The sequence below is a fragment of the Falco peregrinus genome, chromosome 2 (genome assembly GCF_023634155.1).
Source record: "Falco peregrinus isolate bFalPer1 chromosome 2, bFalPer1.pri, whole genome shotgun sequence".
Classification (NCBI taxonomy): Eukaryota; Metazoa; Chordata; class Aves; order Falconiformes; family Falconidae; genus Falco; species Falco peregrinus.
Genome location: NC_073722.1, coordinates 100,806,812 through 100,834,341, shown reverse-complemented (window position 1 = coordinate 100,834,341; position 27,530 = coordinate 100,806,812). Strand labels below are relative to the sequence as shown.

The following is a 27,530-nucleotide window of genomic DNA, read 5'->3' as shown; positions in this document are numbered from 1 at the left end:
CCACACGTGTTTCACGCTCCTGCAGACAGGAATGACGTCCGTCCTTCCCAGCTGCAAGGCCAGCCATGTGCCGTGCGTGCCCTCCAGCACCTCCGCCGGCAGGGACAGACTAAAATCTGTTGGTCACCCACATCTGTGTGCTGCGGTTCTGAAAACCATGCCCTGCAAAACCTTCCTTCAAAAAAACTTTCTTCAAGGAGAAAAAGTCCTTCTTTCCCTAGGTTTTCCCACAGCTCTTGAACTTGATGTTGATGAAACCTCCCCAGGCTCTCATGACTTCCCACTTCTGCACGGAAGAGAAGATCCACCGCAGGGCTCCCATCAAGTAGGGTTCAGCTAGGCTGCTTCTTCTCTGCAGCGATGACCAACAGTGTTCAAAGAAAATCCTCAGAGTATGACACGGTGCTATTGACTCCGAGGCATATTGACTCTGAGGCACAGCCCAAGCTCCAGTCAACACTTTGAGGGTCTTCACATGATGGAGCACCCAACAGAGCCATCAGAGTTCAGCCACAGAAGCTGCAGGAGTAACAGCCTTCTCAGCCTACCACAGCACGTACCAGGGACCCCCCAACCCTTTCTTTCTTTCTAGGACTGTTCCATTCCTGGCATTTTGTCCAAGGCCCCCGCTCCCGGAGCCGCACCCGAGAGCTTCACTGCCTCTGGGGTGCCCCCCAAACCCATCCACCCTGTCCTGGCTGGGCTGTGCCACTGGCTACTCTCCCCTGCTTCCACGACTTCCAGACTCCATTCCCCTGGTCCTTCAAAACTCCTTTCATACCCCAGGACTGGGGATGAACATCAAGTTGATTATAAAACAATTTCTTTTGTTGATAGAAAATTCTTTGCAGGGCGTGAACAGCAGGAGAAAGAAAGGACTCCTCTGAACTGCGGGCTGGCTGGAAACCCCCGGAGGGCAAGAATCTGATCCCTCGCCTTTGAGGAGCGCAGGCCTGTCTGTACAGGCTGCAGGAGCAGCCGGCCCAGGAGAGCTTTGTGTGTGCAACGCCGACAATAACACACACCAGCCCTCTCCTTCGCAAGGTTCATTAACCGCCTGCACGTTCTGCACCGCGCACAGAAAATGGCTTCGCTCCTCCCGCGTGCACCCCCGGACAGACCTAGCCTTCCCCACCCCGATAATACCCTTCTGCAGAGGCAAAGCCCATCCCCAGCATCTCCCAGCCCACCTGCCCTGTGCAGCCCCCCCTGCCTCCCTCCCCGCCCCCACGCATCCTTCGCCAGCCAGACCATCCACCCAAAAATAAACCCTCCTCTCCTGCTGCTCAAAACCTACCTGTGCATCCTCCTGGAGCCACTCAGGAGGAAGAAATCCTCTATCCACTGACCATGAAACTGGGTCACAGGGAATCCCACCCCCCATTAAATACCAATGCCCCACCAGACTACTGCTGCTTGCAGCAAGCACTGGGTGCAGTGATTCTGCAGATGCCACCGAATAATCCATGACTGTCTAAATCAACGCCTATAAAAAGAAATCCTGAGGATCATAAAGCGCCACTGTTTTTGCAAACTGGGCAGAACATGTTCCTTAGGAGCAAGGAATTTGTTCATCAGTGCTGAGCTTGAGAAGCCAAGCATCACAGGCTTCAGCCCTGTGAAGAAGCATCACTCCTGTAGTTTTCATAACGGCTGCCACGATTCCGCAACTTGGGCAGCCAGCCCTGCTCTGGATCAGCCCTATCTTCTTCCCATGAGGACCGAAGTCCTTCAAAGTGGACTGTATTTTTCAGTAAAATAACAAATACAGGCACACAAAAAACCCCACAGTGCAGGAATCTTTAAGAATGGGTTTGAAACTCCCCCTGAAGATCTCTACATCATGAGCAATGGCAACAGCACCAGCCCACCAGCATCTTTTGACGCAGCCATGCCACCCTGAGCAGTCCAGTTAGGGCCAGACCCATTCCAGCACCATTTCTGTCCCACATCTTGGAAAACGCATGGGTGTGCTGGCTGCCCCTAAATGTGTTTTCTTTCTCCCTCTACTCCCACCACACAGCTTTGCTATCGGGTTTCACGGTCTCTCACACAGTGCTACTAGCTAATACAAAAACATACATATATAATAAATAGCTGCATCCCAGCTGTCCTGCTGCTCACAATGTTCAGCACCTGCCTCTCAGCCAGGAGGAAGCAAAGCCGATGGACCTGCGGCAGGGGGAAGGAGCTGCAGCTCTCCATTTCTGGCCCCCATCATCACAACCGAAGGTGTACGAGGTCTGCAGTTCACCCCCTTGTCACATGTAGATTTCAGGTGGTGGTGTGGTCCTCACCAAAGCTGGGCAAGACTTACCACAGCTGTTCTCTGGTTATTTCTGGTGGTAGCCCCTGGGCTGGGGTTCTGCTTGTCCCAGCACCCTCCAGCCCACTACAGGCAGTACAGGGGGGGTTCCCACTGACCAGTCCCAGCCTTTTCTGCCATTCCTATCCTTCCTGCAAGGAACATTCTGCTTGTTCAAGCTGCCCTGCTGCAGCCCCGCGGTCTCTGGCGAAGGATGCCCTATAAATGAGCGCAGCTTCAGGTGACCCTGGCTCCCGCTAGAAAGCCGGGCTGGGGAGGAGACGGCGCTGGCCCCCTCTGCCCATCGTACCATGGCTGCAGAAACACGCCTGCTTGTTCCTCACCCTCCTGGTTTCACTATAATGGCCGTCTGGTCCCCCCACTGCCACCCCACACCCCCTGCCTTGACCTGCGGGCTGGTCCTCAGCCCCTGGCCACAGCGGGACTGGTGGGAGCGGAAGGCACCGGGCAGCGGGGCAAGGGCTGGCAGCAGGGGACGGTCTGCGCAAGGAAGCTCGGCTAAAGTCCGATTAGGAATGTGACGGGAGCTGAGAAGAAAGCATAGGGTGTGGAAAAACAGGGAGGAGAAAGATTGTTTTGGAGGAGAATAGGTCCAGAGCTCTGGGCAGTTTCATTAGAGGAATATTAAGTAAATGAGTCAGAACTTGTGGTGCCTCTGAGGCTCGGGAAAGCTGCTGCTGGTGCGAGGGGTTGGCAAGGCAAAACGAGGTTCGTGGCATGCTGTCTGCATATGAAATTCAACCATAACAAAACAAGAGGAAACATGTTGCCTGCCTAATACTTTTATTAACATCTGCAGAGATTAAGTGCTGCAGACGTTCGATCAGTGCTTCGTCTGTACCCGATTCAAGCTCTGCCTCTGCCTTGCTCTGGGCTAGCCACTTAAGTGAGCATCTTCCAGTTCCTTGCACTTTCAGAAGGCAATGCAGAGTGCTTGGTGCTCCCCTCTCGAGCAGCACCCACCACACCACTCTGCTCTTTTAGGTTCCAAAAGTAATTTTGTATGTCAAGCTTTATTCATTCATAGCTGGGATCTGTATATAAAATTTGTCTCAGTTCCTGCCCCTAAAAAACAGGATATTGCACTAATACCCACCATACAAGACTGCTATGTCTGTCAATAAATGTATATATATGTATGTATGTGTGTTTACTGATATACACGTATATATACAGATATATACGTGTGTATATATATCTATATTAAAAATATCTATCTTTCAAACACATAATCCAAGCCTGAAGTTGAGTAAAACAAAATGCCTACTTTTTAATTAGAATATTAATTTCATAAGCATCTGGGAAATTCATGGTAAGCGCGTTAATCCAGAGGATGCTGTAATAATAGAGATACAGGAATACTATAGTAGACTACTATATATTTAACCCTATGGAAGAGTTCCAAAGATCTGTAGGTTGAAATTCCATGCCTGTATGGGGGGTGGGGGAAAAAAAAAAAAAAAAAAAAAAAAGTATTAAAACTACCACCCACCCACCCACCCGTGGTGCTGCCAGAGACCAGGAAAGGCTAAGGGAAGCTAGCAAGGTTACAAAAGTGGAAAAGCTTTTAATGGGTGACTTCATCACCATATAGGCAGGGCTAATGCCGTATTGAGGTCTCACCAAAAGACAGCTTTAGGTATCTTTTAACAAATTCTTTATGGAGCAACTTGGAGAAATCTCCAGAGTAGATGCAATCCTGCATAGTACACAGGGTTTGGGCTTGAAGTAATAGTGACCACTATATATTCAAAATTCCTTTATTTGTAGGAAAGGAAAATAAACATAAATAAATAAATAAAACAAAACCTTCAAACCATAAAAAATTACAAGAATAAGCAAAGTAGTTAAAAAACCATTTTAGAAAGCAGGTGAGAAGGTTAAATGTTTCTAGGTGATACAGAAATTGTTCAGAGTTTACTCCTGCTAGAGGCTTGGAGTAAACCTACATCATTGACCAAAGGACCCTAGCTGGACCCCAAAAGCCCAACAGTGGACAATAAAGGAAAGGAGAATACCAGAAGGAAAAGGCAACCTTTGAAAAGTGGAACTTGCATCCAAGTGATGAGAGCAGAAAAGCCTGTAATCCTGGCAAGTTAAGGAGACTGGTCAAAAGAGAAAAACATGCTAGGGGCTTACACACAAACAATAAAGCCTTTTTCAACACATCAGAAGCAGGACGTCTATTAGTGAGTTTCTGTGGCTAACAAATAACATAGGGAATGAAAGATGCACTCAAAAAATATTTGCAAAAAAAGCTAAATGAATTGTTTGCATCATGGTTCACTACAGAGGAATTCAGGAAGTTCCCATGCAGAGTGTTTCAGCATGTTCATAAATTACTTGGGAAAGGGTAAATTAATGAGGTGACAAAATTTGCAGATGAAACAATATTTTTTTGAATTATCCAATCTCAAGCTGATTGTGAAGACTTGCATGAAGGATCTCAGGCCACTCGGAGTATGGCTTAATGAGCAACTGGATGCCAATAGCTCCCACCTCCTCCCATGCTCCTGGCCACACATTCCCCACTACTTACCCTGTCCTTGACTTCTCCATGAGCAGCTTATGAAAACATCAGAAAATGAAACTGACAAGTAAAGTTGAGCATTTTCTGCAGTTTTAGTGAGTTGGACAGGTTTGGGAAAGGGTCTCACAAAGACTGGGGCCACAGGAAGTGAGGGGTGAGTTGTGGCATGGAAAATAGGGGTGCGGGAAAGCAGTAATTAGGGGAAAAAAGAGACAAGAGCCAGCCTTCTTCCTTTCAGCAGCAAGGAGCCATCAGCTGGGATCAGCTACACGTGTAACTGCAGCTTGAATGGCTATGCAATGAAATGACAGGTGAAATTCAGTATCACTGAATGAATGCAAGGGGATGTGCCTGGGAAACAATCATTCTAATTTTAAGGACAAAACGATAGGCTTTAAAGTAGCTAATTAAACACAGAGAAGATCCCAGAATAATTCTGGAATATTTTCTGAAAACATCACACTATTTGTGTGCACTGTATATATATTTTTTTTCCCTCTATATATGTCTGCACTATCCAAAAAAGCGAACTAAGTCTGGAATGTACTGGAAAAGAGGGCTGGGAAATACTGTCCGTGGTACACTTCCTGCTGAACAGTCCATTCGGTAATGGTCACCCTATCTCCACATAGAAAAATATATAAAATTACAGAGGTAGCAAAAGCAGACAGGTAGCAACAGGGTATGGAATGCTCTACCCAGAAAGGACGGTCTCTTGTAAAATTGTGAACATCGTAAATAATATAAATACAGACTAATTGTTCACTATTCTTCATAATGCAAGGATGAAGGGGGCATCTCAAACCACTGCCAAATATAAGGTTTAAAGTAAAGAAAAAGAATTCTTTTCACAGGCCCAGAGTTACATTCCCCGATTAAAGATGATGTGGAGGTTGTGCAAGATGCAGAAAGCTATGCATATCCACCCCGGCCAACAATCCACATGTCCTCTCTGTCACTTCCAGCCCAGGTGCCCCCAAAGCCCCTGACTGCTGACATTCTGGAGGACATACCCAGCTTAATCTTCTCCTACTGGGCTGCTTCTCCTAACTTCTGGTTAGAGGTAGGGATATAAGGTAAGCATCTACCATGTACACCAATGTACGTGGCCCATGGACTGCTGAGCTAGCTGCCTCATCTCCCTTTAGAGACAAACCCAAAAGCACTGTGCCCTTACAGTACGTGGTTCATTTGCCCTGTCATGGATGCATGCGCTGTGTTAGATCAGTTGACCCCAAGAAGTCCCAATCCTTTCCAGTGACTTTCCACCAATGAGGAAAAACTTGTCTGCACAGAAGACGATCTTTTGGAGGGACCAAATCTAGCAGTGCAGACTGGATTCTCTGGAGGAATAAACATTGTTGCAGATCTTATTGTTCACTTCTAGGTAAAAGTGATTTCATATTATCCAATAAATGTAAGAAAACTATTCTTTTAAAACCAGCAAAGCAAATCACTCTTCTACACAAAAATCCTGACCCTAAGGAGATGATGACAAAACAATTGATGAACGCAGGTACCCACGCTGCTCCATGCGCTGATGGAAGAGGTTCAACACTATCTAACACGCTAATAAACAATGTAGAAGAACCTACACAGAATTAAACTCTTGACTCAGGCTTTCATACTTCCTTTAAACCTGGCTCCAGGCTTTGATGTTAAATAAACCGATCGTGCAGTTTAGCAAGGCTGGCGTTATCATTGGTATCTCTGTGGGAGGCCCTGGAGGAGATGCAGCACGGTTGCTCTCCTGCTGTCCTCAGACTGGTTTGGCTCATTCTGAGGCTGCTGGACACCTCGGAAGAGTGAAGATGCAACACAATAATCTGTATTTGCTTGGCTCCAGATGGTATTATGCCTATATAAACACCGACCCAATACTGTCCAAGTAAGACTGAAACAGTATTACCAGGCAGTAAGAAGAAAGAGAAAAGGCATTATCAACTTGACTTTTGTTCAGTTATCCGACTTTACAACCTTTCCAGTCAATAACGGGCAAAAGTACATTGCATTCTTATGTCACTACAAGGTAGCTAGCCATCTCCTTGCCTCTCAATGAGGTTGCATCGTGGTTATCAAGGTGGATTTTTTAACAGGTAAGATCACTACAGTGAGCTCTGAGGATGTAGAATACAGCTGAATACTTGCTTAGCTCATTTTAAGAAAGCGTTATCACATCTGGCCTCAAGAGACAAAATTGTTTCCTAGATTATTTGATGTAGAACTTCAGTTATTGTGTTTCAGTCATCAATTCCTTTATGGTTTGAATCTTCTATATATACTTAAACCCTTCTTTTTCTGTGTTGCTCTGCAGCCAGCCACAACAGTGGCACTGAGTTTAATAACACCTGGATGGAATTTTCAGAGGGCTAAATGATTTCAATGAAAGAACTCTGAAAACCTGAAAGAAACTCAGTTCCCACCTCAGTGTTTGATGACGTCAAATTTCCAGGTATCTGGTAAGCATCTCTGTTTACACAGGCTGTGTCTTCGGGGAGTGAGTTCAGAGAAATTTGTGGGTTTTTTCCTTTTGATGCTCTGAGGAGCTTTTAATAAATTACCTGAGACGATAATATGTTTAAGTGAGGGCTCTGTGCACTGGTGTATTTGGGCTGCACACGAGATCTTGCACTATGTGAACAGAAGAGCACAGGAAATCGGTCACTAGAGAAGGCAATTACTGAAATGAAGGGGAAATATACTGAGAGATGCTTATCTTGTGAAAACATGGTGGAAAACAAAGCAAAACACAGTAGTGAAACTAAGAGAAACCCAAGGATATCGGCTTACAGGTGCAGCCTGAACAGAAATGACAGATACGTTTCCCTGTAAATATATCTGAAAGACAGCTGAATTCCTGAAGTTACTCTGAACTCTGGCAAAACACAACTGAATATCAGAATTTAAAGATGAAAGAGAAATAACTTTGAAACTCAAGGTTCTCTCCATCCGCCATCGCTCATGGATGTCTTTTGTGCAGAAATTAGCACTGGACTTGACCAAACAACTATCTTTTTTTCCTACCAGATGACATTTTTGTGTTAAAAACCATATGATTTCTGTATGGCAAGTCTTCATCATTGTAGCAGTTACAGACAAAATGACACAGATTCCTTCAAAGCTGGATGAAAACATCACCCAGCTGGGCTTTGCATCAACTGAGCATAATGAAAAGAATCACTTCTACAAAAACATTTTATAAACATGGTGTTTCAGTTAGTTCCTTACACCAGAACGTTTCATTTCTCAACTGAAGAGAGAAAAGGAAACTTGGTGGCGATGCAGTTTCTTAATGAACAATTCAGGTATGCGCAACAGCCAGCCTCCAACCATTCATACAGACGAGACTTCAGTATCCACAGGTGAGGCATTAGGTGAAGAATTAATTAGAATGGCATTCAATACACACATGCATTGCTCTTTTTTCTTCACCCTGCTCTAATCACTTAAGTTTAATCATTTAAATGGAACTGAAATTATGTAATTTAAGAACTACCTAAGAACTACCTGGAAAAGTCAATCAAATAGAGAAGCAGATTACTTCTTTCTCGCAGTCTTCTTGTAGATAACAAAGTTCTGCACCATCTTAAATAACATCAAAAACAAGGCTTGCCACCAGCTCTGATGTCTTGGCCACATGGGAACAATGGATGTCCAGATATAGCCACAGGCACCAATATACTACAGGAACAAAGAGCTCAGAAAATACTCAGAGGATGAGGGACTTGTACCCTTGAAAGCACCGACTCCGAAAACAACCAACTTCATTGACCTTCCAGTCGATAATGAAAGGACGGTATCATGACAAACTAACAAATGAACAGAGGCTGCCAGTGTGACATCATGGTCAAAAGATCAGATGTGTTCCCCTGAGTACAGTTTCGACTGGGGAGATTGAAGATCACAGGAATTGCCATGCTGGATCAAAGGAAATCCTTACCATACGCCCAAACTATGGGCTAGTTTGCACGGCCAAGAGGCAGCCAGACTGTCACCAACATCCCCAGGCGATGTGATGTCTCCACCAGGACACAGACAAGCAACAATTCAACATAAAATCTTCCTAAATTTCCTTCAAATCGGTGCTAACATAAAACGCATTCCAAAAAAATCGCAAAAGGTCTTAAGTGTCAGCAGCTTTCACCTGGGTTCTACAGGACTTTTCAAGTCCTACATAATTTTTAGATAAGCATAGGAATATTCACAAAACATCTACAGTTCTTCAGCCCACCTGCTTAAACACATGCTCACACAGATGCTTAACCAGAGTTTATAAGGTATCAAAAATCTCTCAAAGTTCTTAACAACAGAATTAAATAAACACAAGGAAGTTTGCCTTCATGGAAACATCAGGCTTCTCAATATCGGCATTCATCTTGTTTACTCAAAGCAGTATGTCCACCCCTGGTATTTACCACCAGTTTCATTTCACCTTTTTTTCCCTCACTTCATAAGTCATGGCACAAAGGTCAGATTGCCGCTGTGGAAGAAGAAAAAAAGCTTACCATCATTGGGCAGTCTTCCTTGAGATACATGTCAGTGTGTATGTATTCAGAACGGTAAGTATGGACATCCTCATGGACATCCTGTCTGTTGTGGGCCTGCAACTCATCCCAGCCACAAGGCTTCAGTGCAGGCAGAGCAAGCAGTTAATGTGGATTTGTACTATACATCTCCAAATGGCCCAATTACTATCTGTTAAGATTATTTTCTTCTTCAAATGACAACGCACATACATATTCAGAAGGCGAGTAACTCCAAGCGGTAATTCCCTCTCTGGCTCTCCTCAAGAGCAAGTGGGGAGGGGCATCTCAAGCGCTTCAGAGAGGTCTGCAAACCACAATCCACCTAATTTGGCATCATTCCTGGAAGCATCTGCAACGGTACAGAGTTCAATGGAACTCTGCACGCCAGCTCTGTAGATGTCAAGAATGGAGACATCCACTGGAGAGGCCATTGTATAACTTGACCTTTGATGGAATTTACTGACAGCCAGAGGCACGAACACTCAGGCAGTATCACCACATCTCCTCATACAACATGTTATGCAATTACCAGTATCACTGCACCTCTTTATCTCCCAGTTCATGACACAAATGAACAGAGGCCACCTGACGGGTTTGGTTGGGTGCAGACAGGAAGAAGATGGTCTGCTTGACATCAAACGTCTGAGGAGACATACCACTTTGCCCGTGAAGATCTGGGGTTCGCTGGAGGGAAGAGAAGGGCTATTTTCCGGCTCCAGTGAAACTTAAGATATGACCTTAGCAAAGCATATAAGAAACCTTATCTGGGAAGGGGGAATAAAGCCGCTGGATGTCAAGGCATTTAGCAGCAGGTCTTTCTCACCCTCTGGCAGAGCTTCTTGCTACCAGGACAGTCACATTTAAGAACATGGTTAGAATAATAAACAAGCTGCCACAGGCTCATGTTATCACGCTGTCTGGATGGTGTGACCCTGCTTAGGATCCCATGCTGGGATAGAGGTCAACGCTCCTTTCCCAAAGCTCCATACTGAATTGTAGGACCACAGGGTCAAAGAAAACTGTAAAACCCTCAGATGGACAGAAGTTCAGGTATCTGCAGTGGTGTAATCTATACATTACTGCTTATTAGTCCCAGCAAACAATCCAGAATGACTGAAACACGAGTCTGTGTAGGGATGAGATGTCTAAGAGAAGAGAAGCTGCTTCTGATCATCCTTATGAGTCCCTTCCAACTTGAAATATTCTATCATTCTGTGATTCTATAATAACAATCATTATCTAGCATCAAAATCTAGAGGCAGTAGTTCAGAGGAGGGACTGGAGGAAATGTCCTGACTTCTGTGTGACTCGGTCAAGGAGGACAAACGAGCTTCTCTGGTAGCTCTGGCTTTAGCGTTCCCCCAGCCTGTCCCAGCCAGACCAAAGTCCACAGGATCACCACCAATGCATCTCACCTGATCTTGCAGCAGGGTTTCGGGGGAAGACAGATTAGACAGGTATCAATTAATCCGTCAGACTACAGAACCAAGAAGGCGCTTACCAGGAATCCAAGAAACAGGCTGGCCTGTAGGCAACGGAGCCAGCACTTGTTGGCACCTGTGGAAGTAAATTTTGCAAAACCCACTGCTTCTGCAAACTGTCCCTTCAGACGTTATCCCACATTTCTCATTTGTAGCCTGTCGGCTAAAACAGCTTTCCACCACTGATATATTCAGCATTCCTGATGCTGGGTTCCTGCCAGGCACACTGGATTCCCTGGCTCCACAGCTTTCAACAGCAAGGATGGGATTTCAGAATATCTGGTTTAAAATTACTTGAGCATGAAGACCTTAAAATGCAAATGATACAGTTGGCAAGGACCTGAAACTATTTTTGACTTACTTAACACCTCCCATGTCGGGGGAAGAATTCTATGTCCCAGAACAAGTGAACTGATTTATTTATCTGGTATCTCTAAGTAAACCAGACCTTCCTAAAAAGCACAGAGTACTTATGGACATTTACTGCACATTTAGGGGCTTCATTAAATGACTAATGTAGAGTAATTCAGCTGATGGCCACAGGATTACGGGGGCGGGGGGGTGGGGTGGGGGGTGTCCCTTTTCTGGTTTTGTTTCTACTTTTTTCCCCCCAGTAGGAAGATGTCTGGCACAGTCCTTTTTGTTTCAAGACAAATGTTGGTTTACAGTTGGACTTGATCTTAAAGGTCTTTTCCAACTTAAGTGATTCTATGTCAACCGGTCTTCTGGGTGGCCAAGCAGCTGCTGTGCACAGGTTACCATGATTCCCTCCCTAGGCAAGGGATATATGCCAACAGACCTGTAAAAATATATATATTCTCTAATATGTAGAGAGGTTCTTATTTCAACCACGCGAATACCTGACACTGAGATACAGAGAAGCTAACTTCTAACAGCATGTACTCTACCCAAACACTCTGGGGGTTGGCTACAATATACACAACACATTGGGAACACGAGGAGGAAAGAACACATCCAGTGCTAGTAAGCAGCCTCCTGACACAATGGTATCTTGTGACAGAGGTCCTTGAAAAGGTCAGGAAGCTGCAAAATTGAACAGTACACATCTCAGCTCTTGCTCCCTAGCACTGACTGGGTGCTGTGGTGTTGGGCCCAGCTGGGCTCCTAGTCTGTGCCCAAAAAAAGGGAGAAGAGGGAGGACAGAAATGGCAGAAACAGGTGGAAGGAGTAAGATACCTTGTTACATCCCAAGATCTGGTGCACAGGAGCAGGATGTTTGCAAGGTGCGCTTGAAGGTTTAGATATACAGAACTGATAACAGTTTTGTTACAGGTTCCAGAATTCAACATTGGTTGATGTTGTTGGAGAGGAATGATACTCCTGATGGATGCACCCAGTGCTAGGGTCTTCCTGGCAGCACCAAAGACAGGATTCCTAAAGAACATAAGCAGCATGCAAGTTCTTCGTTGAGTTAGACACATGCATCCTACTATTCTGCACCCTTGAAGTCTATACACCCTTGAAGAAAGTCTTCCATCAAGACAGTTACCTCTTTAGGAAGACCAGACTTGTAAAGGCAAACTGTATGTACTAGGTCAGGAGTCACAAGAGACACATTCACTGTTGCCTGCAGGATAACTCTTGCTATTCCTGAAGACTGACTGGAGTTGGGACAATGGCATCTCAATATTAGGAGAAATGTACTCAACTGAGCACTTAATCTAATCACAGATGGAGAACATGCAGCAAGTAATAAAACTCAATAAAATAATTAAATATATATTACTTAGCCACCCTGCTAGAAACTGATTGCACAAACTCTGACTTTGCCATAACTGGAATATCCAAGCTGGGGTAGCATCATTCAGAAGGACAATGGTTGTACGTTCTGCACTGAAAAGTGCAGAATACTCAAAAAAAATTAAGAGGGTGTTCATATTTTCTTAAACAAGATCCTGAGAAATTTTGAAGTCATCTTGGTACATTTGCAAGAGGAAGAGAGGCTTTATTGCAAAGGGGCACAACAAACTTATGCGGGATGACCAACATGAAGAGGCCAAAGGTAGTCTGAAGCTGTTAAAGATGAGAATTAGTAGTGAAGGTTTATGACCAAAAACTTCCACATCTTACCCTATGTTCATAAGACACAGCCCACCTGGCCCTATCACATACGGAACTCTGCCTCTTGCCACTGGGGCTGAAGTGACTGTGCTGTTTCTCAAGGGGTACCAGGTTTCCTCCTCCGTCGCTTACACGTCAAGCTGTAAATGTGCAGGGCATGGCTGGATACAAAGATGGACAAGTAAGAGTCCAAATGCACACTCATTTAAGCCATTCTGAGAAGCAGATGTTGCTCTGAAAAATAAGAACCTATAGCAACATTTGGGTTGATATTCCACTAGGTATTATTGCACTACAGAACACACCAAGGCAGGGAGCATACCTGCCTAAATCATAATGGTTATTATCCCACCAACAGAGCAGCTGATGGGATTGTGCAGACTGAGGGTGATGAGGAATAAAAACAGTACCTCCAGGAAGATATGAAGGCCAAAGTGTCAAAGGCATCCAGCACTGGCTAGCAGCACCAGGTGAGAGCTATGGGTTCAGATCTGTGATAACAGACCCCAGGGAACTGTACAGTGCCTTCTAAGTGAATGAACAGCCAAGCTCAAAGCTGGTACTGGATGGCGAAGGATGTACTTATGACACCTCCTCCACAGAGACTTGCCCAAGCAGACCAGAGGTGGACTGGAAAGGGCTGGTGCTGAAGGTGGTGGGCCCAATGGCTGAATAGGTGTTCTGTCGAAGATGAGACTACAAGAACAGCAGTATAGCTTCAGACCAAAGGTCCATCTAGCCCATGATCTTTGCTTTGACAGTTGCCAACAATGGATTATTAAAGAAGTATGAACAGGATGAGCATGCAGGGCTTCTCCCCAGGACACTCCAGGCCTCCAACAAGCTGCATTTTATAGACTTCCTGAGGCAAAACTGGGACCAGTTATTTAACAGCTGTTGATGGAATCTTCTCCCATTCCCTAGTTCCTGTGGTTTTTGAACCTTTGTAAACTTTTAACATCCATAGCAGTTCCTGCAGCAAGGAATCATACAGGTTAATTGCACAGCGTATGAAGAGCACTTCTTTTTGAACCTGGCTCCTAGTAGCCTCATGTGATGCCCCAGTATTTTCATATCGAAAAAGACTAACAGTCAACCCCTGTTCATGACTCTGTAGATCTTTTCCATATTATCCTTTGGCTGCCTCTTTTCCAGCCAGAAGTGTATTGGTCCAGTTAGTTGCTCCTTGTATAAAACACATCTGATACTTCTTCTTATCCTCACGTTCTTCTCCAAAACTCTTCCAATACTACTACATCTTTTTTAAAGGTGTGCAATGGAACTGAACTTCCACACAGCATTCAGCATGTGAATGTATCATGGATTTCTACAGGTGCTTAAAAATATTCTCTGGTTTATTCTCTCCTTTTTTCATTCCTAATGTTCTTTTTGTCTCCGTGACAACCACCAGGTACTAAGTTGACACTTGCATGGAACAATCTATTACAGCCACAAGGTACAATTTCTAAGTGGTAATGGACAAATCAGAGCCCACCCCCTTAATATAAAGAAATGACTGATTTTCCACAAGCATCTCCTTACAGCATTTAGTCTCATAAGGTTCCTCTGCAATGCTTCAGAGCTAATCCTTGTCTTCATTACTTCAAATTAGTATTGGGAAGCACTAAAACATCACCAAGCCCTCGGTCTCCAAATGCCTAAACATTCAGGGCAGCATTGCTGCCAGCACGCACGCCTGCAGAACTATGGTCATCAGCATCTTCCACTGTGACAATCTGCCAGCTATTCCTACCACCTGCTGCTTATCTTCCAGTAATTATTTATCCAGGAGCCTCCTTCTTACGCTATGTCTTAGTTTCCCTAAAAGCCTTTGCTGAGGGACTTGGGCGTTTTGGAAATTCAGCCAGACCTACCCAACTGATGCACCTGCTGACCCCTTCACATCCACTTCTTAATACTCTGCCTTATAGTTTCTACCAACTTACTCCATACAGATTTTATAGCATCTGGTCTAGGCTTTTGTGGATGCCTTGGACCCCAGAGAAAAACTGGTATCACATCAGACACCTTCCAGTGACTTTAAGGAAGAGTTCATATACATAGTTAAAAGTTCAACGATTCCACCCTCCATAACTCCTGGGTGAATACCATCTGATCCTGGTGACTGATAATGTTAATTTTGTCTATCTACATCACCATCTCATCTCCAGACATTTCAGCCTGAGACAGATGAAAACACAAAAAGAATTGCATTCATTTTTCTGCTATGAGTTTAGCTGCCCCAAGTGCCTCTTTTAGAATTCAGTTTTGTATAGGTCCTACAGGTTGTCAGGCAAGTTTTCTGCTTCTGATGTGACTGAAGAGAATCTATTTTTCAGGTTTTTATCAATTTCAGGTTATTTCTCTTTTTCCTCTTTTCATGATGTTTTCACATATTTTTAGCTTGTTTTTCTCACTTTACCCACTTTTTTTTCCTTTTCAGGATGCTTTCGTATACTGTCTTACCCTTATGTTTAGGTAGGCTGATATGATTTTATCATTTTTTGAGTATTTCTTGAGAGGTACATTTGATCTTAATTCCTACCATAGTGTCCTTAAATACCTTCACGCCACCTGCAAGGATATAACTCTCAGTTGCCCTCTCAGCTCCTTTTTGACAACCTTATCCAATTTCAGATAATTCCTCTTTCTGCATTAAAACAGAACTACGGATGATTTTTCAGTCTCTCTCTCAACATCTTTGCAGGAACAACATGCATTATTGTCACTGTCACAGAGCATCCTTTCAGAAGCAGGATTTTGAAGGAGGTTCTGGAAAAACCCAAGGCCAGCACTGCTTCTCACCCTCTGGGCTCCCTGCCTAGCAGCTCCCTGAAGTGCAGTGGATGTAGTTGAAGTGCCCCATAACTGCTGCATTTCCCGCGCCTTGATCTCCATCAGAGGTTCCTGGCCAGTCGAAGGCTCTGTGACATCATGTGAACACAAGATGTTCCACTCAGGTGTCTTCAGCAAAGAAAGCTATGGCTGGTTTTCTTGGGGAGGGCTCAGCAGGGACCTGTTCACAGGCATTCCCCAGTCTTTGTTTTATGGAGAAAGCAACCATGAAGGAGGCAGTCAGCGACGGGGCATGAAGGCATCAGCCGGCACCAACTCAGGCCTCAACTAGGTGCAGCTGTCAGAAATGGCACACTGTGATTTCCCAACCAAGAGCCTACACAAATCATTTTGATGGTCCTTTTCAACACACGGCTTACAGGAGCTGCACGTTGTACAAGTACACGGGGCTCGTCCATCACTCAAATCAGGCATCTGCATCTCTCATGGAGGTATGTATTTTTTACAAGCTGACAAATAACAGCTTTTGGTACAGCCACCTTCCTTCCGCTTGAGAGAGAAACGGAGATCAGAGGTACTCTGAAGGAGCAAATGGAAAGACCAGATGACCATAGAGAAGCATGAAGGAGAGGAAAGTGCTGGACGCAAATGATGCCAGGCCACAGCCTAAACCATTTTGTGCACTGGCAGTGATCAAGAAGAACATGTACAGAAAAATAATAAGAATAAACATTGTTCTGAACAAAAAGGAAGATGTAAGTGATAAAAGAAAGAAACATCAGAGAGTAGATGAGTAGAAAAAAAAAAACCAACAGTTGAGTGGAACTATATAACCTGGGGCATCTTACACTTGTATGAATGAGACCAGATGAAATAGAGGGTAACAGGGAGGACAGAGACATTTTTGTGGCCCTAGGGAAATGTCTGGACAGAAGTCTCTGGCAGTGACACTCAGGGACATACCTGCACCCACAGCATGGCTGGGAATGAGGACTGCCATTCAGGACATTTACAGAATGAATGAATAACTGAGGTCCAGCTGACAAGTGGAAGGGGGAGAACTCCTGCTCATCTCTTCAGGACCTTAGTGAGGTTCCACTTACTTTGGAATACAACTGTCTTAGTAAATAAAAGTTGTTAAGATAATTTTGGAAGTAACATGGTCCAAGACTGAAGCAATAACAGATATACATGTCAGCTCTCTTAGTATAAAACAGAGTCAACGTAGGGTTTATGAAGTTGTATTTCTACACTGGGTGGTCGTCTAACGAGGCTAACTTGGTAAGCATTAACCTGTGATTCAAACTGACACCCAGGAGGTGACAGGAGTTGCCACGATGCACTCTTTCTTATTTGACTTTCACATCCTCAGAGATGTTGCCTATATTTAAACAATCTGAAAGCAACATTTTTGTGCAGGACCCTGCATAAAATTCAACTAAGGAAAGAACCAGTGTTCTCCATTCACTACCTAGACCTCCTCAAGTCGCCGCTTCTGCTCTACCACGAGGCAATTGCCCTAAACCCTTTTTCAGACAGTGTCTTCACCGCACCTGCTCTGCTCCATTATTGGGCTTTTGGGCCTTTGTAAAGAAAACCGCCACACATCTGTAACAGGACTGGAATGCTATCCATTTTTTATACCTGGATCCAATTCAATCCCAATGTCTCTCTCTCCCAAGTTTCTGCAGCATGTGTCCTTTCTGCGGCGATGCACCGGCAGTCTTGAGCAAATCCACCTAGCTGAACAAAGACCCCTTGGAACAACAGCTGCTGAAGTGCTTTAGATGTAGGAAGTGTAAATTCTTTTCTTTCATGTGATTTTGAACTAGAATTCACATACCTTTTGTCAAAACAATAGCAAATTTAATCCCCAAACTGCTTCACTTATGTTTGAAATTAACACATCATAACTGAACTTGGTAAAAAGCTTGTAATTTGTTTCATAGAGTTTATGGCCAAAGGAATTAATTCAGCTACCTAGTCACAATTTTTGTATATGGCAATCCATTCCTGCCACTGTCCTGATACGGAGCACAGTAATACACATTAGATTAACCTACTCGATCACTGGAGACCACATTACTGAGATGGAGAACAAAGAGGAGATCAAAGGCCACTAATGCCCTTAACTATCCCCTTTAGGGTTAGGGAAGTGACGAGGTGAGAACACATCCGTTGATCTAGGCAGATGATTCATGTCTCAAGCTGCAGAGGAAGAGGCTACACACCCAAAATTTCAGGTAATTTGGATGGGGTGGCTGCAGGGGGGAAGAGAACCTTCCACTGAGCTGGTGATCTGCACAAGAGTAACCCATAAAACATAGGCATATTCAAAACAATACTCTCTCTGCTACCTCTGAGCACTGACCTATATGTTCCAGTGCCTTGTTCTGAGGGAAGGCCAGTCCCTGATGCTCCTAGAAAAATGGTGAAAAGGTCCAGAGACAGCTCTTGGCCACCTCCCGCCTGACCCGTGCTGGCAGCAATCCCGAAGCTCCGAAGCATGAGATGTGATTATGATTCCTTAATGCAGACTGAAAGTGTTATGGGCAAATGAAAGGCAGTACAACGCTTCCTGTTCTTTACAGGCGGTGAAATAAGGGGAAAATAAAGAGATATTAAAAATAAATAAATAAATACACTCACAGAACTTGAAGCCAGAAGAGACCACCACAATCATCCATGCAACTTATGCCTACTTCATACCCTGTCCTCCTGTATACATCTAATCTCAAGCCCTAGAATGGAAGGAAGCCCATGAGGCTGATAAAATACGAATATGAATTGCTTGAGTGTGGTATATACCCCTATACTGAGCTTTAGCTTACAACTCCGCTTTGTTTACAAACCAAAATTTCATATATTTGACTCTTGGTAACCCTTGCAACACAGATTTTTATGATACTGAACACACAGACCTGAAGATCAAACCACACTGCCCATTCTCCACTGCACTGATATGTTACATTGCTTCCTTTTAGGTTAAAACTTGCTTGTTTTCAGACTAAGTAAGACTTTTGGGGAAAGTCCGCAGAAAGCTTTTAGGCATGTTTGAGAGCTCTATGCATGGAAAAACACAGAGATAGAATACACAAAACTGCACAACAGGTTTTGTCCAAAACAAAGTCTAATACAATAGTTCTCTTCGATCACACAAAGATTGTGGTGTTCGTATCACTGACGATTCTGTAAGTTTTCATCTAAAGAGAATGAATTCACGTGCCATTCAGACCAGGTTTCCATAATTTGTATGAAATGCCTACCAAACCTTTCCTTTTATTATTTTTTCTTTTATTTATATATATAAATAATATTAAATATTATTCCTTTCATTGCCTTTAGCAAAAAGTGATTTCTCTAACGGTCCAGATCCATTTCAACCACAAATCCAGCCTGGCTACCACCAAGAGGAATGACTGAGGCCCGTTTCCCTTCTGTAATCTCACCCCTTTGCCAGCTTATCTTTGGGAAATGTCCACTTGCTCCTTGGATATATTCCAGGACCGCTGTGCATGGCCAGAAGTCCCTTGCTGACTGTCACTTGCTCCAGCCCTGTTGATTTCACCTTCTGACCATGTATCTTTGCTCTGCTGCTGTTGGGTTTGTTTCTCTTGTTCGTGCCTGCCCCAGGTAATTACTTGGGCCTCCAAATCCATGACCTTTTTAGTACTGAAAAGCCTCAATTCAGGATGGATCTACGCCTACGCGTGCCATAAATAATTCTGCCAGGACAATGACCAGCACCAGATGGTGCACTGGAAGTCCTTTGAACTCCTTAAACAGACAGCAGTTTACCGCCACGTTTTCTGGATCAGGAAAGGAGAAGACACACCAAACAAAGCTCCAACACCTCTGCACCTGCTCAGGAGGGGGGTGGAAATTCAGATACACCCTCTAAGCTCAGCTTTTTCCAGCAGCTAACTCTATCTGAGTCTCCCTACTCTGCATCTGTATTTCAATGGCTCACCTTTCAGACACACTTAAATCCTATACAAACACTAATATCACACTAACCTACACTGTAGGTTATACTATATACTATATCAATCCTACACTAATACTATATGACATATTTTTAAAAGATCTCTTTAGCCCAAATAGTTTCCTGAACACCAGTGTATTTGCATTAGGTTACTACTGTCTTTTTGATTCACTGTTTCGTATGCTTCCCAAGGCTGCTTTTACTTTCCTGAGCAGTATCTGTCACACCTAAAGATATTTTTTTCAAGCTGTAAGAGCCATTTGTCCCACTGTTTCACTTTAGCACAATTTCCCATTCCAAAGGTTCATATCAGAGTTCCACTTTTTGGTACTTAGGCAACAAATTTTATTATGTCGATCCAAATGGCTCAATTATTGCTGTTTTTTGAGTCAGTTCTTGCACATTACTTAACACTAAGTCAAGAACATCTCTCTGTGTACTCTAGTACTAGCTGTTCCAAGAGGCAGAAATTGCTGCTTTGAACCTACTCTTACTGTGCTATCTGACCAGTTTATTCACAGGTAATTTAAGTCCCCATTATCATTTGGTTAGACTTTCCCACTTCTTTGATCTCTGTCAACATTATGCACTCAACATCCTTTTGTTGATCCAGGAGCTAATAGTATAGAAGACTACTAACAGATTTACTTTCTTATGGGTTGGGAGTGTAACCTTCCATAAGCAGTTGAGTAGGTGATTATAATTCTCCAGTAGCACTATGCATTGCAACACTGGAAACACTCTGCATTTCCAGGATGATCATGTTGGGTTCCTTGTAGCAACTTCAACGGCTAATTACCATTGCTGTTACAAACGCACACTGGGCTTCTTTTCTGAATATATCTGTCTGATTTTCAGTGTCTGAATCGTACACAACACCTTAAAAGTGATGACTGAGAAACCTCCTCTAATTCTCACTCATTCCATCCTAAATAGAAGATTGACTTTAAAAATAATGGGGTTTAAGTAATTTATTACTGGCGGGGGGGGACACGGACAGACCGATGGACACACACAAAAGAGGCCAACCCTTGCTTTTGGCATTCAGAGCCTTTAGGGAGCTTGTTTGGTATTCTCAAGGTTTTTTTGTGCAGTCTTCACTTAAAGCAATGTGCTCAGTGGGTAACTGAAAGTTTACTTTCTTCAGCAATCACGTAGCTCCATAACTGCTAAGATTATACAGAAATGAAACAGTATTGTGAGACTTGTGATAACATAATGCATGTTGGGAAAACTGATTATATACTTTTGCCTGCTATATAAGACAACTGTTCCACTGTTCTGCGTATCTATTGTGTATTTTCTACATGTGGGCATGTAAGGTGATTGGTGATCGATGATTTCTTTGCCTTCTCTATAGTAAATACACTAGTTGGAGTGTATTCATCTCTTTTTAAATATTATCGTTTGGGACTTTTCCCAAACTTTTAACATTATTTCCAAAATACTAGCCCCAGAACTAGAGACTGTAATGATCCCAGCCACACTGCACACCCCAACGGTGTCACCCTTTTCCCTATCTCAAATAGATATGAATGCTCAGTTTTAATTATACATGCTTGTATATACACCTTACTTAAAAAACCCTTCAAGTACTGAACTATTTCCCAAATAAAAAGGGCTTTCTCTTCCACAATTAGATTTGCATATGAATTCTGTTGTAATTCTATATGGAAAAAACTTAAATCTCCTCCTCTCAGGTCTCCACAATGGCTCTCTCTTTTTCTCTCCAAGATGTTCCTTATTTTCCCATCTATCGTCAACCCAACATCTTCAGCTCTCTCCAGTATCAAGTGGAGACTGAGGCACAGGCAAGAAGCCAGGATTTATTCCTCAAAAATCAGCTAAGACAACAGCCAAAAATGAAAACTGCATTATCAATCACGTTCAGGGGAACTGGTCTGCAGCCAGCTATGGGAATTGCCATTTGGAGGGCATGTTGAATCCCCAGCTGCTCGTGGATCACCTGGTACCGGTCAGATCCAACTCTGGGCTTTCCATCCTACCCGTCTAAAAGGTTTGGTTCTTCCATCTTTAACACGGGGCCATTTGCTGGCTTCCCTGGGACTCTTTTTCAGAAGTAGCCCAGGCTACTGCAGTAAGCTCAGGAGAGATCTAAACCTCCAGGCATCTGGAAACTGCAAACGACTTGTCCTGTGTTAAGCAATAGTTAATGCTTAGAGTATGTGCTACCTGAACAAGCTTGAGCTCTGAACAAGCTCGAAGACGACTTCTGTAAGAAGTCTAAGGTGTTGGGTTTTTGACCTATAAAGTCTTAAGTGGCTCTGCCTACTTGAGAAATTCCTCTCCCTTTGCATCATACTGCACCGTGCGGAGTGCCAGAGGTAACACTGTCTGCGTTCTGCTGAACAGGGTGGATGGCAGGCGCGTCCCCAGCAGCTGCCTGGTGTCTCCCTGCTCACGCTCCACGGATCACTGACCTGCAAAACTGAAAATCCGGGCATTTCCCAGAAGAACCAGTCACAGGGGCACGGGGTGTGAGGAGAAATTCGACACTGGGGTTATTTTATTATAGGTAAAGAAGATATTTTTAAAGTTAGCTTCTAAGAATGCAACACACAGTGATCAAAGTCTGTTTCTGTAGACAATCCCAGAGAATATGGCAGGGAGCAATGAAACCAAGAAAATGTTCTGGTAGAAGTATATTTGGTGAGGCTCCATCACTTACGTGCAGGATTTCCTATATTAAATTAAGAATGTATTTCTAAAAATACATTGTCCAGAACAGTGTGAAGTTAATTATAAGTTGAAGAGAACTTTGCTTGAACATAGGGTAACTCTGCACCACTTATCCTTAAGCAATCTTATTATTCCACTGAACTAAGAGAGCATTGCTCTGAAAATAGGACTGGGCCATCCACTCTTCCAAGCTAAGCTCTGCAGTTTGTGTTCTCCTGCGATGGGCACGAAAGCTGATGGCATCTTACTGGGTCTGACATAAAAATGGTGTAAAAGCTATACTTCTAAACTCCTTAACTGTAAAGATCATAATGTTACGTACCTAAATTACATATAAAGAACCAATTGTGCGGGTATGTGTGAACAGGCTTAAGTTTGTTTAAATAAGTTCCAGTGACATCACAGTTAAGCACATGATCTAACGTTTCTGCAAGATTGGGATGCTGACAACCATATGTAAAATGAAATCTCCCAATAAAGCCCAATTCAGGTGTATGTAGTATCCAACTAACTAAATGAGAACTAAATGTAGTTCCTCCCACTAATTTCTTACTTATGTTGTACCTTAACAGTTACAACGCCATTTTCCATTGTGTCTTTCCAGAGGCAGGAAGCCACTGCAGGATCAGGACCCAAACAATTTCAAATGGCATTCTATATTCCGAGTTTCAATATGCAGTGGCAGCATTAGAAACCACACCGTTAAGAAACACATGAGAGCAGTCACAGGTACACTCGACTACGCTTTCCCAGAGCACGGTACGGGGCACCAGACAGATATCCTGCTGCAAGAGGCACAGCCTGACCCTCCGACCCCCGATCCCAACACTGCCCTCTGAAACCAGACCCAGACGGTTTTCTGCACTGGATTCAGCGGGATATGGCATAGGAACAACCACCTGCGCGCACACAGTGGCGGAATCAAGGCCTGAAAACATATACACTGCAGGTCAGTATCTGTGTACACAGGCCCAACAGATTAGATTAGCATTTCCCCGACCCTCTCCATTTCAAGGATGGTTTTTAAAGGATGGAGTCCATTCGTTAATCTGACCCTATTCTGCGCTTAGTATTCAAAACATCTTGTTTGTGCTGCTGTGACAGCAGGCGACACAAAAATCCCACTTTGTATCACTTCATCTGGCTAAAGACGTCCACACATCACACAATAGGGGTTATCATCTTCTCATTTCGAAAAGGTCCACACTCGATACTTTGTGCTCAGTTGCGACACCACTGTAGTTTTTGTAAGGAATAAATATTGACTTTCCTGGACATTGCCTCACGACAGAACAGGACCTTGAGTACATTTGCCTAAGATATTTTTTTAGCCTGGTAATATAATTTTATAGCATAGCTTTTGTTCTGAGTAGTTCAAAAGCAGGGTGGAAAAACGGGCTTTACAAATGTCACAGATTGCCCATTTTCATTTTCAGACAATTGACCGTGTTCTAAAGCTGGCTCAACTGTATTTCTTGTCTTACATGACCATACAAAAATTATTACTTTAATTTAGATTTCCAAGCTACAAATGTAATTAAAATTACAACATACCACATTTGGAAAGTGAAGACTAGAAAAAGCCACGCAAAAACTAAGATTTAATATTAATGCAGGCTAGTTTGTAATTTTTTTGTTTTCAAGAACAAAAGCACACGACTGCCAAGCAAATTACCAACAGAAATGGGAGAGTACACACCAGGTCTCAAGAAATTGGGCTCTAAACTTAGCTTGTGCAGGAGATTGGTCTGTTCACTGAATAGCTCAGCTCTGTCTCTCAGCAGCATCTGCACCTCACGGCGAGATGTTCAGATGCTCTCTCCTTAGTAAAGGTCAGAAACCAGCATTAATTTCACTTACAAAAATACATGGTGGTGACACCACAGGCACCACTGTATGGGTAAAACACAATTTTCAGGTACAGGCAACACACAAGGTGAGAACTAGCAGGGTCAGTCATTCTGGTGGGCAAAGCCTGGATGTGTATTTTAGCTGTAACAGAAGCCAAGTAACCCACAGCAGCGTGTGTAAAACCTTCCAGATTTCATAAAAAAAAAAAAATAAATCATGTTTTCTGTCAGATGTTTAACATCTCAACATGTGACTCTACACATTCAGCTTTATAACATCAATTAAGATATGCAATAATCTTCATGGAATCGACCGACCACATCCAAAATTCAACATTAACACAACACAGCTACAGATCGCGACCGAACGAAGAGCCAACCATGTGCACCATCCCCTCTCCCCCACCGCAGTCTGCAGGGCTGGGGGGCAGGAACACGAAGCAACAAAACACAGGTGGACAGCTCACACGCAAAACGTCTCGTCGCTTTGGCTATAAATCCACAGCCAGGAAATAAAACCAAACACATTGCGCTGGGAGCTGAAGCAGCAAGGAGGGCAAAGGGGGGGGGGAGGAGCGGGAAGGCAAGGCAGGTGGAGCTGGGTAACACGCAGCTGCTCTTACCTGGAGCAGCTTTCCTTCGGCTGGAGTCACCTCCGCAACGTTTGCAAACTCCCCTTCCAGGACGATCGGCTCCACTTTGAGAGGGATCACCCTGATGATGGCTTTCTGCGTCGCCGACCTCTCCGACTCGACCCCCGCCGCCAGCGCCAGCCCTGTATGGTCCAGTGCTGCCTGCAGCGTCGCCATGAGCAGCCAGGGCCAGAGGACAGCCAGCTGCAGCTGGGGGCCAGCACTCATGCTACCAGCTGCAGCAGCGGGCTCCGGCCACACATACCGCTCAGGAATGCGTCCTCACCCTGCGGTGGGCTCCGGCCGTCGGCAAAGCTCGTCGGCTTGCCCAGCGTGCGGTCCCAGTGGCGGGGAGGCAGGAGAGCGGGGACAGAGCGCCTCGGTCACCGCCAGCACTGCTTACCGCACAACTTCTCCAGTCCTTGCCATCACCATTTCTCTTCCTTGGTGCCACGTGCTCAAAGGCCGCTGGGAGCTCAAAGGCATATTTTAAACAAACAAACAAACAAAAAACAAAAATCCTGAAGTATGAGTCCCTCCTCCAGCAGATAAATCCCAAAAGGTCAGCGGAACAGGTTGTAAGCAAGAAATCAGTTCAGCTCTACAGGAACACTGGGGCACGTTTGGAACGCGTCGGTCCCACAGAGATGAGGCCCAGGGAGATCTCCCCACAGACGTGGTGTCCTCGTGTCTCCTGCCCAAGGGTTAGGGAGATCCACAGGTTCAAAACATCCATCTCAAATACCCTCGAGAGACACCTCACCTTCTCGACAGCACTTCCCACCACGTCAGCTCAAGCTCTTCCCCCTGAATGTTACCTGCATTTACCGGTGGCTTTCTCAGAAATTATGCTGGAGCTGTTGCTTGAATTTATGGTGAAAAGGAAGTTTGCTTCGGTACTGTTCTCCTCCAAATCAAGTCGATCCCTTCCATCCTGCTCGTGCCAGAAGTGCTTCATTCAAGTCTGAGATCAACTTTAGTCTTCTCCGGGCAATCCACGTTCCGAGTCTGACTCCGGGTGCAGTTCTCGAGAACAACTAATAAAGCATGGAGCTTCTCTTCAGAGTTTCAAGTTCCCAGGAAACGAAAAGGCTCCAAAAGACTTTGGAAGTTTAGCTACCACACCAAACATGTAGCAAGCAAAAAGTTACAGCATCTCTGGTTTCTCTCGCACTTTTTCTGCGCGTGCCCGAGTTCTGGTATGACCGCTTCCACGCGCACATTAAGATCTCGACTGAAGGCCCCACAAAATAAAATATAAAGTTCTGTGGTCTGCCCGAAGGTCCCATGAAATGTGTCGAGGAGCCTTCATAACGGGGAGAACTCAGGCAGAGGCTGTTTTCAACTAAACCTAAAGTTACGGTGATCGCACAGCCATGAGGAGAAAAAATGATTTAAAAAAAATAAAATAATCTGCAAACCTGTTAGGCAGCGCGTGCCTGCTGGAGTCCACAGGGGCCAGGGTGGGTGGAAACTGGGCTGTAAATCCTGGGCCAAAGTTATTTCCAGCAGCTTAAGAAAACTGCGTGGGTCTGGTGATGTCTGGTCTCGGTCTTTAAAAAAACCCACCAACCCCCCAAAGTCGGTATTTATAATAACAAAAGGTTAAAAGCCAGCAGGCAGTCCCCGCGGCGCGCAGGCAGCAGGCAGGCAGGTGCGAGCGGAGCCGAAAGCACCCAGCAGGATCAAGGGCAGCACCGCCGCAGGCAGCGCTGCGGGGCCGGCGCGGCGGAGCGGAGCGGAGCGGAGCGGAGTGTCCGCAGCAGCGCGAGCCCCGCGCACCGCCCCCCCCGCGGGGCGCCCCCCCCCCTCGCTGCCGCGGCCGCGGGCGCCAGGCGCCGGGAGCGGGCGGGCAGCGGCGCCGGGCACATGGGCAGCGCGGCAGCGGAGCCCGGCGCCGCCGGCCCCCCCGCGGGCGGGCAGCCCCCGCCGCTCCGCCCCGGCACAAGCACGGCGAAGCCCCCCGGCCCGACCCCCGACCCCCGGCGCGGGCAGCTGCGGCCGCTCCTCCCCCGGGCCGGCCAGCGCGCTCCTACCTGCGGACACAACGGGAGGGTGGAGCAGCCGGAGCCACCGCCCCCCCGCCGGGCCGGGACCGCGGGCTCCCCCTCCCGCCCCGCCGCCCGCCTGCAGCTGGGCGGGACGGCACCGGGGTGCGGGGGGGCAGCGCCGGGGCCGGGGGCCCGGCCCGGCCCGCTGGGTCGCCGGTGCCGCCGCTACCGCGCCCGAGGCGCTGCCGCCGGGAGCTTCGGGCTCAGGCTGATGCCAGGGGCCCGGAATTCGGCGGCTGCTCCGCGCTGGCAGCGCTGCCCGGCGCGTAACGCTGCAGGTCGGACCTGAACCGCGGCGTGGGGCCGCAGCCGGGAAGCGGCGTGCGCGGAAACCCCGCAAAGCCTCCGCAGCCGCGCAGAAAGCGCGCACGGGCCGGCGCGGCGCTGGGAGCCGCCGCCGCTGCCGCGGGTCCCGGAGAAGGGCCAGGGGCCGGGGGCGGCTCGTTGCCGCGCAGCCAGGCTCGCCCCTGCAGCCGCCCCGCAGGAACTGGGACATGGCGCAAAGGAAGAGCGGGCCGCCGGCTTGGAAACTGCTCCGCCGGGCAGCGGCCACTGGGTGATTCACGTGTCG

General features: G+C 45.6%; 1 protein-coding gene across 1 annotated transcript in view; it reads right to left on the bottom strand.

Annotated features, from left to right (window-relative positions):
• The window catches only part of RNF43 (ring finger protein 43), a 59,512-nt gene extending 32,850 nt beyond the window's left edge, over window positions 1-26,662 (bottom strand). The window contains 1 exon segment of the mRNA XM_005236108.4: window positions 24,900-26,662. Coding sequence (XP_005236165.1) covers window positions 24,900-25,136 — 237 coding nt within the window. The 5' untranslated portion in view covers window positions 25,137-26,662.
• Window positions 26,663-27,530: the final 868 nt, after the last annotated feature.